Source organism: Crocuta crocuta, unplaced genomic scaffold, assembly GCF_008692635.1.
Source record: "Crocuta crocuta isolate KB4526 unplaced genomic scaffold, BGI_CrCroc_1.0 scaffold39, whole genome shotgun sequence".
Taxonomy (NCBI): domain Eukaryota; kingdom Metazoa; phylum Chordata; class Mammalia; order Carnivora; family Hyaenidae; genus Crocuta; species Crocuta crocuta.
The window spans coordinates 2,404,256-2,421,826 of NW_027533334.1; the positions used below are offsets into that span (position 1 = coordinate 2,404,256).

The 17,571-nt window shown below is 44.2% G+C and overlaps 1 protein-coding gene across 10 annotated transcripts in view; it reads right to left on the reverse strand.

Moving 5' to 3' along the window:
• LOC144218377 (uncharacterized) overlaps positions 1-17,493 on the reverse strand; it is a 220,210-nt gene extending 202,717 nt beyond the window's left edge. For 6 of the 10 annotated variants that reach the window (XR_013331138.1, XR_013331137.1, XR_013331136.1 and 3 more), the window contains exon 1: positions 17,428-17,493. Coding sequence is in view for 1 of the 10 variants with exons in the window: in XM_077748234.1 (XP_077604360.1) it covers positions 8,916-9,029 (114 nt within the window). In the remaining 9 variants the exon portion in view is untranslated. Of the gene's footprint in view, positions 1-8,915; positions 9,076-17,427 lie in introns of all 10 variants that reach the window. The other 4 variants (XR_013331132.1, XR_013331133.1, XR_013331131.1 and 1 more) reach the window with 1 other exon arrangement.
• Positions 17,494-17,571: the final 78 nt, after the last annotated feature.

Here is a 17,571-nt window from a genome sequence, read left to right on the forward strand (position 1 = left end):
GGGCCTGTGATATTGTGCTTCCTTGAGAAGTTTCTGGGGCCACTGCAAACTGGATGTTAAATGACACTTTTTCTATTTTCAGCAAAGTTTCAAAATAGCCTTGCATTCTCTACAGGATGCCCTGAATCACTGCATGCTGCCCCCTCAGCCCAACCTCCCGCTCCAGGCTGTATAAAGGACACTCAGAAATTCTCGCAGGCCTGCAGAGGCAGGCAATGAAGAACACTTTGGATCGGGTCATTTCCCTTCCCTTTGAGTCACCCATCCATGGTAGAGGGAAAGGAGGTGACCCTGATCCTTGCCATGATAACCCAAGGGAGGAGCATTCAAAGAACAATGTAGGGAGCAAAACACTTGTTCTTCAGGATTTGAGGGCTTCAAGGTCCAGTCCCTCGCATATAACCTAGAGGTCTACATGGGGAGAGTCTGGGACTAGACAGGGGGCCTCCAGAAGCCATATCCAGGGAGAAGGGGCCCCAAAGAACCTCTGCAGGGACTCTTGGAAGCAAGACTTAACATGGGAGATTCACCATTCACAAAAGGCCCTAAACCATAAGACTTTCCCTGTCCCTTGAGTGTCCTCCTTGACCCCGATAACCAAACAGTAGGTGCTGATAACGGGGGACAAAATTGGGAACAAGGAAGAGAAGCTGGCTCTCCTCACCTGGCCTAACCCAGATTTCCCAGCCGGAGGCAGAATAGAGCAGGAAAGAAGGAGGACTTTTAACTTACTTTTGTCAAATATAAGACCCCAAGACAATTAAGATGCTCTTTAGAGTCCCAGACTGGAATAAGGTAAATTTAGAATGAAATTCTGCTCACCCTCTTGCTGGCCTGGTTATCTCTCTCACATCGCCTAACATGGCCAGCGGTCAGTGAGTGATCACTGGTGTTATTCTGACCGCCTGTGATGTCACATTTCTGTCTGTCAGAAGTTCGAGCTGTGTTTTGCGGTACGGCCTGTATTGCAACACCAGCGTCACGTGGTACAATGATGTGGACTTGGGAGAAAGGCAGGCCTGGGCTCAATTCTAGCTTTTCCGCTTATGGGGTATGTGATCTCAAGCATGTTATTTACTTTCAGAGACTTCGTGATTTCATGTGGGTTTTCATCTGTCTTATTCACTGTTGGCTTTTTTTTCCCCTCCAGAGCCCAGAAAACTAAGGCAGAAAGAAGACTCTCAATAAATATTTATTGAATGAATCGGTACTTCTGTAATATGCTAATAATACCTATCTCACGCTGTGATTTGGAGGATTAGAGGAGATAATGTATTATTATGGAGTGGTGGATTCACTTTTGTCTTATCCTTGCTTCTTTTTTTCTTCCCTCTTTTCCCCTCTATCATCTCCGGTGCCCCAGCTTCATAAGTCTCTGTGTTGGACTTCCTGGTCATAGAGGGAAAGAACTTCTTGGGTTGTATGAGCTGCCCTGAAGGCAACATACACACAGGCCAGTCTAGGAGAACCAGATCCTTGGAGAGGAGTCAGGGAAAAGAGATGGACAGGAGGCAGGGGCTGTGAGAGTGCCTCAACCCGAGGTACTGTGTAGACTGCGGCCTGGAGGAGAGCCAGAAACCTGCTCCCACAGATGACAGAAGCCCTAATGGAGGTGCCTAATGGATGGGTGGGGAGTTAACACCAAGGCTGGAGGCCTGGCAATGGCCCAGGACTAAGGTGACAAAGAGAGAAGACACACAAAAGGAACAACTTAATAACAATGGGCCAAAGGCCAGAAGTCCTTTCCTGGATAGTGCCGAGCCTGAGGTTACGGTACTTCCCCAAGGGAGGGGCAGAAGCCTGTTCCTCCCCAGCAAGAGCTGAAATTGAGTTTCTCACCAACCCTGGGTGGTCTGGGCCAACCCAGACATAATCTTATTTAGTTAAAAAATATACAATGTCTGTTGCACATGAGTGTTGTAGAGCTAATTCAGTAGGCCCTATATATATATGCACACTTCCTGACCTAATGTCTGGCACTTAGTAGAAACTTAATGATGCTAGTTTTCTCTTTTTATTGACCAGAAAACTCTGTAATGGTCAAATTTGTCAATCTTGGAGATGATGAAAGAAGTCTCCTGCTCAAACTAGGAGCCTCGTGTTCCAAATATAGAATATCTACTGGCTTTACTCTTTTATAAAAACTTGCCAGTGTCTATCAAATACACTTTCAAATATTCATTCATTAACAAGTACTCTTTCAAGTGCCTGCTATATAGTCCAAGCTCTAAGAAAGCCAATTTTTTTTTTTTTTTTTTGCCTAATTTGCTCACTGCTCTATTTAGTGACTTATGTTTAGTGGATATCAATACATATTTGTTGAATGAATGAATGCATGCTGATGGTGAACAAAAGAAATAAGGCTCTTGTTTTTAATTATGGTTGTCTTATTAGAGACAATAGCATGTTTTTCTTCTCCATAACTCAGAGATGATAATATCCCTCAAGGTTCTATTCTAGATGCTCTTCTATTCCCACTGCTGCCATCTACTCCTGCAACTTTAGCCATCATCTCTATGCGAGAAAATTTGTCTGATTAAGGACTGATTTTTCTTCTTCCAAGGGAAAGGATAGATAACTTCTTTTCTGTTATGTGAATGAACCTAAACCAGAGACATATCCTCAGGCTAAGGGTACAAGGCAACCTCTACATCACCAACAGATCTCCAAGACACAGAGGACAAGAAAGAAGATCCACAGGTGGATAAGTTAGGATGGCACTTCCTAACCATTCCAGGTGAATTCAACTCATGCTGGAAGAGGAAAGTTTCATGTGAGATTTTAGACGAGCAGGAAAGGAAGATTGTCTTGGATCTGGCCAGAGGAGGAGAGGCGCTTCTGTAAACAGTTCCAGGAGTATCGCAAAAGCAGCCCAGCCAGGTTATTTCATGTGCATTAATTTAGTTAATATAGCCATCTTGATATTATTATTTACAACTTATAGAAAAAGAAAGCCGAGGCATAGAGAGGCATAATATCCCCGACGTTAATGGAATCTTGTAAACAGCTGGGTTGGACCTGCCTGAAGCCTAAGCAAACGTTTTTGGCCACTACATCATATTGTCCTTGTAATTACGAAGCAATATTTGCAAGGCAAAACCTCCAGACAAAGGATTATCCCAGACATACCTTGCCAAAACAGCCATTAGAAACAAATACACATTTCTAATCCTGACCTCCTTCCTAAATTCCAGACCATGTATATAACTGGTTTCTAATGAATTTCACCAGATTGTCCCACCAGAATGCTAAGCTCAAAATGTCTAAAGATGAAATTACTACCTCGTCTTCCATACCCGTTTCTCTTCTGTTAATATTATCCCTGCTTTCTCATTCATACTGTCTGCAAATAATATCTGCTTTTATTCTTGTTCACTCTACCCCAAATTAATTGTCATGTCCTATAGCTTTGACTGCTGTAGTATCTTTAAGACAGGGTCCCTTAATTCAATCTCTACAGCCTCATCCCTGGTTTCCACTCCTCACTGCAGAGCTGTTAGTCTTCCAACTGTTTATCCCACGTCCTTCTCTCTCAGATCTACCCAGAAAACCTTTATTATAGTACTCTGCTCCAGGGAGAATACTAATCACATTGCTACCCTATTCAAAAATCAAACCTTCCGTGATACCCCTCGCCCCCTGCAGTTGCATACCAAATGACTAAGTCCCTACCCGCCATTTATCTCCTAGACAGCTCTCAAGCCCTTTCTCCTGTGTCACCACAAACCATATGCTCTGGCCAAGTGGCTTTCTTGGTATGTATATTTTATCTTCCTGCTTTTGTTCAAGCATTCTCATGTGCTCTCGTACCTACAGAAGCCCCTTATCCTGCAAGACACACATCAAAGGCAGCTGCCACAGATACTTCTTTGAGCTGCTCTCTCCCATCACACTGAAATCCCATAACATTTCTTCTCTTCTGAGCTGTGTTCCCTGTCCTCATTCTTGGTCTCTTTCCCCACTGTTAGTGCTCAGCCTGACGGCGGGGCTCCATCTCATAAACTGTGGATCATGACTTGAGCCGAAAGGAAGAGGCAGATGCCTACCCGATTGAGTCACCCAGGTGCCCCTGAAACATCAACTTTCGCCTAAAATTCCCGTCTTCCTGCCTGTCCTGACGATTTTGGAGTTGCCAAACCTCCGTAATCACGTAAACTAATTCCTTAAAATAAATGCCTTTCTCTCACTCTCCCTCCCTCCCTTTCTCTTCCTATTGGTATAACTTATTAAGCATATCTACATTTGTTCCTCTGAAGAGCTCTGACTGAGACTTGCAACTCAGAGCACATGATTAGGAAACATTTCATTCTGTTTTAAATTCAACCGATTCTGATCCCTCTTTCCATTTATCCAAATAATGTGTGTCCTTCCTCAGCACAAAGTCCCACTGTCACTCCCAGGTACATGGTAAGTTGAGAACGCCAATGGGCTCAAAAATTGTGCCTATCTTTTGAAAACCCCCTTCTCTGTATCAGGGAGGGTCTCTGTCAAAAAAAAAAAAAAAAAAAGAGGAGGGGGCAAGATGGCGGAGANCCCTTACCCAGGAACTCTGGCAGTGTGAACAGTCCTTGTTCACTCCTGCTCATGTTCTGGTGACGAGGAACTCACTACTCTGAGAGTATTTCCTTGGGTGCAGGGAAAGGCTGGAATAGCATTTCTTCCTTATTTACAGCCAGTAGTGCTCACAGCACACTGCCATTGGCCAGTGCTTCCTAAACCATCACCTGTTGTTTACTGAGCTCTTTAGGCTTACACACACACACACACACACACACACACACACACACTCCTCCTTGGCCAAGAGTGTTCTAGCATTAGCCATATTGCAATGTCCTATGTCCATTTCTAGTGATGATCTTGACCTTGGCCACCACTCTAGACTGCCCTCTTCCTTAAAATGAGTTTCTTCTTGAGGACTTCAATTATAAACAGCTGTTCTCAATCAGGGTCGCTTCAATCCATCCGACACGTTGTGGAACATCAAACCTCAAATGCAAAGGTACCCATTCCCTTCCTCCAAGAGCCCTCCTTGGTCCCTACCCAAAGTTGCCTTACATCTGCATAACTAAAAGCCACCACCAAGTTGGTCCTTCCCAAAGCAGAGGAGGTGTACACCAAAATAAACCAGTGTTTTCACCTCTAGCTACCAGTAGCTCATTGATGGCATTTGTTTTTTGTTTTAAAAATCATTTTGAGTACCATTCACCCTGCCCCTGCACCAGTTACTTCTTGGAAAACATATCTTGAATGGATCAGTGAATCGAAGAGTCAGTTCTCCTGTGGTCCATGAATTCTGTTTTTTCCTCTCACTCCAGACCTTGGAAATTTCTCCTACTGTATTTTATGGTGTTGATATTTAATAAAAATACATTGCAAGCTCACACTTGGCATGTAGATGTGTGTGTGTGTGTGGTTCAAGGCCGTTCGAAACCCAGGCAAGAGGCTCTGTACTTAATTTGTTAAGCAATGGGGAGCCATTGAACTTGGGCACTTAATTTCAAAGTAATAAAAGACTAATTCTCTGCTTTATCAAGGCTACAAATTCGGCATACTATATACCAGGGATTTTTAAAGCAAGGGATAATCGTGTGAACCTTTTTTTCCTCAAAGATGCTACTGGTAAATAAGTATTTCACGCCTCCAAGGCAGGATCAGAGAGTTTCCATAAATTCCTGCAAGAAACAATCCCAGATTGGAGAATTTTGAGATGCCCCTTACTTTTGCCAATCACATTTTAAAAGGAGAGCATTTGCACAGCCGAAGTACAATCCCATGGAAATATCCCTCATGCCGGGTTTTTCAGAACAATTGTTCCCCCAATGTTGAACTGGCACCACCTGCAAAATATGTCATCTCAACCTGCACAAGAGACGCAGGTATTAATTAGCCAGGATAATTATCCAGACTTGTTTAGACTAACCTCGTGACGGAGCAGCTTCCATCTGCTGGATTTTTCTTGAACAACTACCAGTGAAACACGAACTTGTTGTGACTAGTAAGTAACCCCCCCACACACACACACACAATTTGCACCTAAGAACAAGATTCTGCCTTCCCTGAATGCAAGCCCCTGTTCACAAAGCTCAGCCCACAGCCAGTTCTGCCTCCAAAGGTACTTTGAAGAAAGGTCTTTCTGTCTCCTTCCAGCAGGAAATCAATACTGCACACTGGAGGGGAAGATGGAGAGTTAAAATGTCCTCTTCACGCGGGTGAGTAAACACCACCTCCGTGCTAGGGATGGCGCACACAAACTGCAGATAATAGCCCTTCCCGGGGCCGAGTGGCTAGGGGAATGCTCGGCCCAAAGTGGCATGGCAGAGCCCTTTGCCTCGTATCCTTTCATTTCTGTGCAACTGCAAATCAGTGTGCACCTGCAAAATTGCATAATGTGCCATTTACCCAGCTGTTATTCCAGCAAATCTATTCTTTGCACACCGATTTGCCCGCCTGCCTAATAAATCCACAGGAAGGGGAGGGAGAAGCCAAGTTTGCACCCTGACAGTGTGTTCTGGGCGCCTCCTTCATCTCAAACTACCTGCCCCTCCCACACTTAGGGAAAATCATAGGCCTCAAAGCTCCAATGAATAGGAGATTTGTGCAGGGCTCCTTTTACGCTGCTCCCACCACTTTCTGGGAGAGATATGTGGTTTTCATGTCCTTTGTGACGTAACCTGGTTATGTCTCCTCTGGAGGTTTAAAACAAAGGTCCCTTTCCTCTGGGCTTCTCCCTTGCCGCTCTCCTGTTTTTCCTGAATTGCTCTGGTATTTCTGGCTTCTCCCCACATTGAGTCAGATCCGAGTATGGGTTGCGAAAAGCTTCGAACGTCGTCACTAAACACTAACGGTAGGCAGGCTCCGACAGCTTTTAGCAGCCCACATCCTCAGGCTAGTATTTTTCCGCTACAATAATGATAAAAGGTAAGTATGTTCCTTTGCTGGGAACCGTCTAAAAGCAGGGCATTGAAAACACAAAATATTGCTAGTTCCCAAGGACGAAATTCGCATTTTTCTTTGTGGCACCACAAAGCTCTTCAACGGCCCCCGGTAGAAGGGAGCTCTAATTACTCATGGCACTCCAGATGAGCCGTGAGAAGCACAAAAGGGAGCTGGTGCATAAAGATGAGAAAGGAGAACGAGTCTGGGGTGAATCAGAAGTCAGAATCCGCTGTTACTGCCTTTTTCCACCAGAACTCCGTGAGCCCTGCTCAAAGGGAACCACTGACTTGTTTCTGTCGATCTCTCTCACTATTAATTAAAGCAGGATGCAAAAGAATGTCTAAACTATTCATCCCTCCTAATATTAAACCATGCATATATATGTACTATTTAAGTTATAGCATGTAAATTACGGGAAATGCACATGTGTACTTGATTTACACAATAGGCATGTTTTTGGGAAAGTGGTTGCATAATATCCCTATAAATCAAAGCTCTTGGTGGCTCCATTTTTAAAAACCTGATTGTATATCTATTTATAAAACACAGAACATTTCTGATAATGTGCTTTTTTCTTATGCATTTCTCCCCCATACACAAGGTTTTCTCATTTTAAAGTGAGCACAGCAGTATGTTTCTTCAAATAGAAAATTCTGAATTTTTTTTCTAGATTCCCCTCCCTCCATTGCAGTTCTCAGTAAGGCTAGATTTTGAATAACCTATTATTCAAAATTCTGGAATAATCCCAGCCATAACTCCTGCATTCCACACAAGCCCTTTAGTTTCACATGCTCAGGAAGATGCAGTGGCCCCACTTTACAGAGGAGCGTATCTTTATAAAGCCGTCTTTGCAAGACCCTTGACCAGAATTGCCTTTTCTCTTCAGGCACAAATATAAATGTGGGGAATATCTGAGCTACCAGATACTCTCTCATTCTGATCACTCAGCAAGCCTCTCTCTCTCTCTCAAGAATATAGATTTTAATCCACTTTCACAGTAAATTTTCTAACAATTAGAGCTTCCTAAAAATGAAATATGCTTAATTTTGAGCAATTTCCTTCTCAGTGAGGATATTCTGGTATAATCTGCGTGACCACTCATCAGGTACGTTGCCAATGTATCTCAGAGGTGGCAGCTGCTATTAACCAACCAGAAAGATGATTTTTAAGTGTGTGTGTACATGCGTGCATATATATATTTTACTAGGGTAAGATACACCTAACATAAAAATTGGCATTGGAGACATTTAGTACATTCCCAGTCTGGGGCGGCATCACCACTGCCTAGCTCCAGAACATTTTCATGACCCTAAAAGGCAATCTGTACCCATTAAGCAGCCACTCCCTATCCTCTCCCCCTGCCTTCCCAGCCCCTGGCAACCAGTAATCTGTTTTGTGTCTATCTCTAGGGATTTGTCTGTTCTGGATATTTTATATAAATGGAATCATATGTTATGTGGCCTTTTGAGTATGGCTTCATTCTCTCTGCATCGGCAACCCTTCTGGGTACAAATCATCTCTAGTTAATTGCTTTGAGATCTATCTTTCATTTCCATCCTGTCTGTTTCCTTCCCAGGCACTGGTCTGTGCTGTTTGCATCTTATACCGTGTAAAATCCCGTCCAGGGATTTCCACCCCATGGAGCACCCCAGAGGCACCTTGTTTCTGGTCTGACTGGGGTGCCTGTGGAGAGGAAAGCAGAGCAAATCACCCTAAAATTTTTCTATCCTTTCCAAAGTTTTTCGTACTGTAAAACAAAATGCGAGAGGCCGCTTTTTCCCATCTTGACAAATGTAAGTGATAATTAGCTGGTAACAGAAAGTCTCCCCTGATGGGTCACAGTGTGCTTGTCCTTAACAGAGCCACCGTGATCTGCACCCCAGGTTAGCTCCAAGTAGAACACTTGCTTTTGACCAAAGAGCCGTCGCTGCTCACCTCACTCCTGACATTCATCATTAGGCACAATAAACACATCACACCTGCACTTCCTTCGGGTTCCCAGAAGCAACACCAGAAAGCCCGGACTGTGGTGTGCTGGGGGACGAGCCCAATTCCAGGCGAGAAGATCCACGTTTGGAGAGAACTGCTGCCATTTATTAGCAGCGTAGTAACCAGGGCAAGTTACGGAACAGCCTGAACCTTAAATTTAAAAGGAAGGTTGTTTTAAACAGTGGCTAATCTTATCAGATTGTTGCCAAGATCAGAGCCAAGAAAAACAATCACGTACATGTAAACTGTGACCCTACTCCCCAAATGTCTGCTAGAATGAAAGGAAGAACTCTGCCCTATTTTCTGCTTCCATGCCTAACGCATCACTCACGACATGGTAAACACTTGGTAAGATTTTAATGATTTAGCAAAAGAAAGAATACTGTTAGCATCAGTGACCAAGGCCACACAATTAGACTCTAACGAGCATCATTTATAGGCAACTGTCCGGATCATTGGTATGCTTTGTAGCCAAGTTGTCACCAGGTAAGTTTCACCCCATTATATTTCTTGGAAAGGATACTAGACGTGGAGAGGAAATGAGAAACATTGTTCTACTAATGCAGAGAATAGGAAAGAAACCAGGACTTCAGTTTGAGATGGACTCTTGTCAGGAGCCTAAGAAACTTCACTCAAAATTTACTCCTTCCCGGTTCCTTCTTCCTGGTTTCTGCCCACACTGTGATTATGCGCTTATTTCATGCTCGGCACAAAGCAGATTTACTCCTGTGTGCGTAATCTTGGAATGTTGTGTTTTCTAATCTAGAAGCTTCTCCCAATTGAAACTAGCCTTCTTCTCTGCCCCTTTCCTTCCTTCCTTCTTTCCCTTTTATTCCCTTCTTTCTTCTTTCTTCTTCATTGTTTTGACAGTAATTTTTACTTTTTTCATTTTTAAACTTTTTGAGGCATAGAGATAATACTTTAATGTAAATGCCTAGCATGTTATTTCACCCATAACTACTTCCAATTTTAACATCACATTTTTAAAATTTTTAAAAATATTTATGTACTTTTGAGAGAGAGTGAGAGAGAGAGAGTGCGCGCGCGCATGGGAGGGGCAGAGAGACAGGGAGACACAGAATCCGAAGCAGGCTTCAGGCTCTGAGTTGTCAGCACAGAGCCTGAAGCAGAGCTCCAATTCACAAGCCGCAAGAGCTTGACCTGGTTAAGTCGAATGCTCAACCGACTGAGCCACCCAGGTGTCCCAATGTTACCTTTTTAAAAAACATATTTTGTCAAACAAGCACAACACTCTTACTACACCTAACTAAATAATAATCTCTCTTTTCATCTGATGCTCACTCCACATTCTAATTTCTCTAAATGAATCAACGTGTCCTTTTACAGTGAGTTTGTTTAATTCAAGGTCCACTTGCGACTTTTAATGTATCAGGGATGGGAACTTTGTGTTCTGTTACTCTATTTCTTGGCTTTAGTGCAGCTAGTACCTACTGCTTGGTGGGCACTCAGTGAAGTGGTTTGTTTGCTTGCTTGCTTTTCCATTTATTGATCCCCTCCCCGTGCCAAACAATGTCTTCATTGCTGGTGATGCAATATTAAAACATAGTTTTTGTCTTCAAAACCTCAAAATTTAGGTGAAGCAAAATGAATGTTGACGTAAATGAATGAAGACAGTCAAGGTAAATTTATCAAGCCAGTCAGTGTCTGCTGTTTTCCCTTCAGAGAAGGGCTTTGGGGTGGAGTTTCATATATTTCCCTAATAGTGGCATCAATTCATTATTTCATATAGCTAAAGACACAGATCTAAAGTTCCATTATATATGAACAATACTTCAGGAAGTTTGATGAACACGAGTTATTTTTTGTTGGTGGTCCAGAGCTACTCCTTATGTTCTATTTTCGGAAACTGGATAAATAGTAGGTCGCCCTGCTCAATGGCGAAACAACCCATTATTTATTTAGTGGCTCACTGTTCTCTATAAGATAAAAAGACCCCTCCTTTGGCGCCTGCCGGATCCCATAGAATGCAGCCTTGTCTCCCTCTCCAGAGTCATCTGTTGCCTCACATCCTAGGCTCCACCAAACCTGAACAGCTAACATTACCCGGTGAAATCTTCTCATATTCACCCTGTGTTTCACGTCCTTGGCCTCCTCCAGGCCTCTGCTCATGCCCTTCCTCTGCAAGGAATGTACTACCTACTCTTTGCCTGTTCTCTCTCCCCTTTGCTTGGTCCCTGCATATCATTTAAAATTCAGTTCAGCTGTGCTTTCCTCCAGAAAGTCTTCCAGACCCCTTCCAGACTTGGTTGGACACCCTTCCTTGGGTTCCTTGGACACCATGTATAAATCTCATTTAGCACATAGCACTCTGCTGAAATAATCTGCTGTCTGGCCTCTCTCTCCTTCTCTCCCCCTAAACCAGACATGACCCCATCCAGGGCCAGAACTTTGTGCCCTGAATCTGTTTCCCCAGGCACAGCTGAAGCAATAGGAAGTCCTTAAAAATTCTCTAGCCTGACGAGTGCCTGGGTGGCTCAGTCGGTTAAGCATCCAATTTCAATTCAGGTCATGATCTCACAACTGCTGAGTTCAGGCTCTGCCTCAGGCTCTGTGCTGATAACTCAGAGCTTGGAGCCTGCTTCAGATTGTGTTCCTGTCTCTCTCTGCCCCTCCCCCACTCACACATGGTCTCTCTCTCTCTCTCTCTCTCTCTCTCTCTCTCTCTCTCCAATTCAAATAAACATTTAAAAAATTTTAAAAAGGAATCATTTACCCAGAACTACTGGAAGATGACAACAGGAATAAAGGAGATGGTTACACAATTTTAAGAGATAAAAATCATGATGTTCTTTTCAATTTCCTTGTGATGCTGCAGCTGGAAAGGTGTAAGGGAATGTTCTAGTGTAACTCTCCCATTTGGCAGCTGAGGCAACCACAGCTGCAAGAAGACAAGGTCATGAGTGCTCATGGACAACCAGCGTGCCACTCAAGGACCCAATAGGAAAGAGAACACATGCTTGAATGAGATCATTCCAGGATAGTGTGTTTGTTTTACAAAAGGGTTATTTACAAAGGTAGGGATGGGTGGTATGGGAGCCACAGAGAGAGCTCAGTAACCTCAAGCTAGAACCAGCAAAGGCGCTGTTCACCATTCCGAGGCCTAGAGTGACCCGCTCGTCCTTATTTGCCCAGGATTGTCTTGGTTTGAGAACCCAGAACCCATGTCCCAGGAACACCCTCAGTTCCTGCAAACCAGGAAGACTAATCACCTCACCCAGTGCTTTTAAACCCAAAAAGTAAGACAGTCCCCTTAACGGAAAGCAGTGACCTTCAGATAAGGTCACATTTAACCTAAAGTAACCTAACAGGGAGGCAGTCAGGGAACAGGAACCCTGCCTTCACTCTCCTCCCTTCTTCTAAGCTCCCACAGAGCCTCTGCGTGGGGCTTCCCACGAGCCAGAGCCAACCAGAGGCCAGGTCCACAGTGCCAGCCTGGGGGCACCATGGGGGAAGGGTAGAGGGTGCCACTGGAGCAGCAAACAGCCCAGCTCAGCCCCCAGGCACACAAAAGAGCCTGAGGAGATGCCCAGCCCTCCTCCACCAGGAGAGAACTCACAAGTCCTGATGCAAGTAACACAGCCGTATTCCACGAATCTGTAGACCCTCCCCAGGATTTCCAAACATTTCCAATGAAATGAAGGTGGAGGGGAAGGGTGCCTTTAAATTCTTCTGCACCCCTCTGGCTCCCATCCCTTCTTTGGACTGCTGCCATCTTGCCAATCCACGGATGCCATCTCTAATCCACAACTACACAGACCTGGACCTAAAATGTAGTCCCTTCCTCAAATTTCATGAGAAGCATCCACTCAGTGGGTAGATTTTGTGTTTATTAGATTGCACTGGAGACAGAGTGAGTCCAAAGAAGAGTTTACATCACAAAGAATGTCAAGTTCAAGAAGACATCCTTGTACTTGGAAGCCTTTCCAGCCATGCCATGCCCCCACCACCACCCCACCCCCAGCCACAGGGAATGCTTCAAGGGCTACCCAATGCTCTGTATTTCCTCTACCTCCCATCGAGTCCCCTTGCTTCTCACTCGTCTCCCCCTTCCTCTCACACCCTTACACAACAGCACAAAAATGCCTCACGTGGAACACTGTGCCATTTCCTTCTGGGCCTTCGTAAAACCAGTCAACACCCAAGCCACCCAGCTCTCTCACCTTCTTCCCCAGGACACACTCTGGAGGGCACTGCCTGCCACAGCCAACTCCCTTCCAGTGATAAATTCTACTGTCAGCCATCTGCCAAGACGTTTTCGACCTCCTGTTGTACATTATTCCAGAGAAAGCAGTTGATGTTAGTAGAATCCATTGAGAAGTTTATTAATCAACTTGCATAAAACAGCCTGCATCAATGGCTTTCTTGTCTCATGGAATTCAATTCTTCCTCTGAACATGTCACAGTGCATTACCCTGCTCAGAGTTAGCATATTTAAGCATCTTGTGGTCGCTGGAGTAGCACAGACATGGCATACTGAGCCCATCTTTTTCTTTCAAAGGAGGATTCAGGCAGCTTAGGATCTCAGCTCTTTAAAATTACATCGAGATGAATCTTGCCGCATACAAGCTGCCAGTCCAGGCATAATTTTGATTTCCAGATCCTCCAAGGTTCTGTAGCCTAAAGAGTTATATTCAACATGCTATCGCACACCTAGACCTTTTACCAACTTTACGTTTGCCCTTAATGTAGGAGCAATTGTGAACAAAAGGCCAAGTCTTCTCAAGAATGCTCAGAATGTTAGAGAGATGCTTCCTTTTCAAGACTTGCTAGACTTGACAGAGAGAGAGACAGCCTAGGGAAGTGGATGAATCTGGCTCAGTGTTGGGGGGGGGGGGGTGNATAAGAGGATACACCCACTCACAGCTTGACTTCAAGGTGGTGAAGAATACAAAGGGCACTCCAGAGTGACAGGGGAGGAGACAAATTAAAGTGTTAATAAGTCATTTAAATCACAGACTCCCACAGAGATTTGCAAGCCTCTGCTTATAATCCAGACTTAAATGTTATATAGATATTTTCATCTTTAGAACCTACTCTCAGCCTTACTTCTGCTGTCTTATTTGCTGGATTTGGCCCATTATCAAGATTCTTACCGATTAGACATAATTTGAAATTATGTCTCATCCTGTACGATTATCCACACACTTATTGTGCAGTTGCAAAAGCATTTTATGTTTCTTTAAAAATCACATACACAGTTAGTGAGGCATAAGGGAACAGAGTTCTGCTAGGGAGCATTCCTAGGCTCTAGCATTTGCTCTGTTAATGAGTGTGTGAACTTTGGTGACTGAATTTTAGTTTCCGTTGAATTGCTATTAGCTATAGATTATCAAAACACCACCAGAAATATCCACCACTAAGGAAATAATAAATAATCTTCTGGCTTAAGTCCCTTTTAGCTGAGTTTCCTAATAGGTCAGGGTGCTAGATCTGGCGTCTCTGCAATTCTCTTGAGGAGAGAGATTTTCCTCGTGGTCACAAGATGGCTGCCACAGCTGCACTCATCCCACAAAGCTATAGTTAATGGCAGGAAGCAGGTGGGTGGTCAGGGCTGTTGGAAAGCACTGTCCTCGTATACCACCCTCTTATTATTAATGTGGAAAAATTCCCTCCCAGAAACCCTGCCACCCCAGTATATTCCTTTTACCATTTAATTGGTCTGAACAAGGTCTAGTTTCAAGGGAGGCTGGGAAAGGGGTTACTTTTATCAGACTTCATAATGGCAGGCAGACATGAGACAAGGTATGTAGACATAGCTGGGACAGTGGCCGTTCCTGAAAAAACGCCTATTACCGAAAGACCCCTTATAAGAAAATGAAATATAGAGCTGCTATATTTAAACCTCTATCAGAGCCTCATGACTCTGTAATAATATAGAAGTGTATAATAAATCAAGCAGTATCCTGCATAATTCAAATGGTGACTATAAGGAAAGCCTTCTATAGGGAAATAATTTAGAAAGAGAGTCAGAAAATGGAATGCGGGAGAAGATTCAGAAGTGCTTCAAGTTGCCAACCAAATGATACCCTGGCCCTCTCACCCTCCAGGAGATCACTTACTAATAAATCACAAGTGGAAGACTGAGCAGCAAGTCTCTCACAAAATCATAACATGCCCTGAATTAGGATTAGCTTGTCCTGGTGAATCTAAATTGGACAACAAACTGGTAAAAGTCTGTGTGGCTTCCTTTTCAGACATCTCCTTGTCCTCCGGAGTCCACTTTCTGAGCACAACCCCAGGGGGATTTGGTGTTTAAAGCTAAATTAGTCAACACAGAAATTTAGCTCCAGCTTAACCGAAAGCATTTGGTAACTTGTAGAGATAAGCATCATGAGAGAAATGTCACCAACTTGGCAGACATAAAGGTCTGAAAGAAAACATTCCAATAGAATGTACTGAAACACACAAAATCCAAGCGACACGCCAGCCTCTCCGAAGCAATCCAGCACATCAAGGGGGTGGGAAGATCAGAGAGATAAAAAAGATTAAGATGCCTAAAATTAAGTTCCAAATTAGTGCCTCCACATTGGTGTGTGGAAATGCCTCATCTAGGGTTATGAAAATATGTGATCTGTGTGCTAAGCAAATTTAGGTTAGGTATTCATTAAATGCTGATCGACTGGTGATAGAATGTTTTTCTACCAAGAAATGTCCATCAGCTTCTTGACTTGCTCATTGTGGTCAGAGAGCAAGCCAATCTAATCCAGGTGTATGGCATTTTCCCCTGAGGCTTAACAGCTGCATTCGCCTGCTGTTAATTTAGCTAATAGACAGGAAATCAGGGGAGAACCACCAGAGGCCTGTCCTTTGCTTTCTTTCCTGGAAACTGGATGGAACATAAAAAATTCAAGCCAAAAAGTGAGCATAGACAAGATTATAAGGCAACCACTTTAGGGGCAGGGACGAGCCACAGAGGCAGCCTTGTGGAAGGAGCAGTGCAGTGACGCCACCAGGCAAGAGATGCCATGGGCAGCCCCCCGTGGGACCCCAAGACTTTCCAAGTAGGGTGCCTGCTACACAGACCCCCTGGCTACCCCAGGGCTCAGCCCCACTGGGAAACTGCTGAGAGAGTTGCTGTTCCCAGCCCAGTCCAAACAGAGTGCCGACCTTCCACCAGTGGTTCTCAACTAAGGACATTTGGCCCCTTGAAGGGGAAAGCTGGCAATGCCTGAAGATATTTTTGGTTTTCACAACTGGGGTGGGGGACACTGCTGGCACCCAGTGGGTAGAAGCTAGGGATACACTTGTGGATTGTCGTTAAAATATCTAGCTGGTGTCTCAAACTTAGCATGTTTAAAAATTGAACTCCTGATCACCCCTGTAGTTAACTCCGTCCTCTTAATTGTTCAGACCAAAAATGCAAGTGTCCTCCGTGACTCCCCCTTTCTCACAACCCACGTTCAATAGATCAGTAAAAATATTCAGATGCAGACCATTCATTGCCCCCTCCGCCATGCTAGTCTAAACCAAACCACCATCAGTTTTCCCTTAGATTATGGCAATAGTTTCCAAATGGCTGGTCCACAGCTGTTTTTCAACAGATCAGCCAGAGAGGTCCCTTAACAAAATAAACCAGATCTTATCCGTTCCTTGCTAGAGTCCCTGCAATGCTTCCGTCCCACTCAGAATAAGAGCTACAGCCTGTCGAGCACCCTCTGAGGCACCACCTGTCCCGTCCTTCCCTTATCTCGTGGCCCTTCTCTCACTGTTGTCCTGACTCCACCCTTCTCCAGCCTCCCTACCATTCCCAGCAGCCTTTGCATCTGCTGCTCCCCTACAGAACACTCCACTCTCACATCAGCCTCAAATGTCACCTCCTCTCTATTCTATTTAAAATCACCTCCCCCACTACCCCACATTCACTTTTTGCCCTTCTCTGCTTTGTTTTTTGTTTTCCTTTTTAATGTTTCATTTATTTTTGAGAGAGAGACAGAGAGAAAGAGAGACAGAGTATGAGCTGTGGAGGAGCAGAAAGAGAAGGAGAAACAGAATCTGAAATAGGCTCCAGGCTCTGAGCTGTCAGCATAGAGCCTGATGTGGGGCTCAAACTCATGAACCACAAAATCATGACCTGAGGTAAAGTCAGACGCCCAAATGACTGAGCCACCGAGGTGCCCCTGTTTTTTGTTTTACTCTACAGGAATCCTTTGTAATCTCACACACCACTTGTGTTACTTAATTACTACTTTGATTCTCTTCCCCCACTAGAATGAAAAAAAAAAAAAAACTTTGTGAAGGTAAGACTTTTGGTCTTTTTTGTTCACTACTTTATTCCCAGCAACCACGTCAGTGTTTGAGGCATAGCAGGTACTCAATAAATACTGATTAAGTAAATGAATGAATGAATGAATGAATGAGTGGACTGTCAGAACACACACATATCTTCCAAAGATAAATAATAACTCTTGAAGGGATGATCAGTTTAATAAAAGTAAAGGAAAACTCCTCACTCATGTAATCTAATGGGTCCAGACTTCTCACCTGAGCGTGGATTCCTTTGCAGAACTGCCTTCCATCCCCTTTCCCGGTTCCATGTCCTGGAGCCTGAAGAGACATAGAAAACCAGTCCCATTAGGGGAGGGGGCAAGATGGCGGAGAAGTAAGGAGCTCCGTACTTGCACTCGC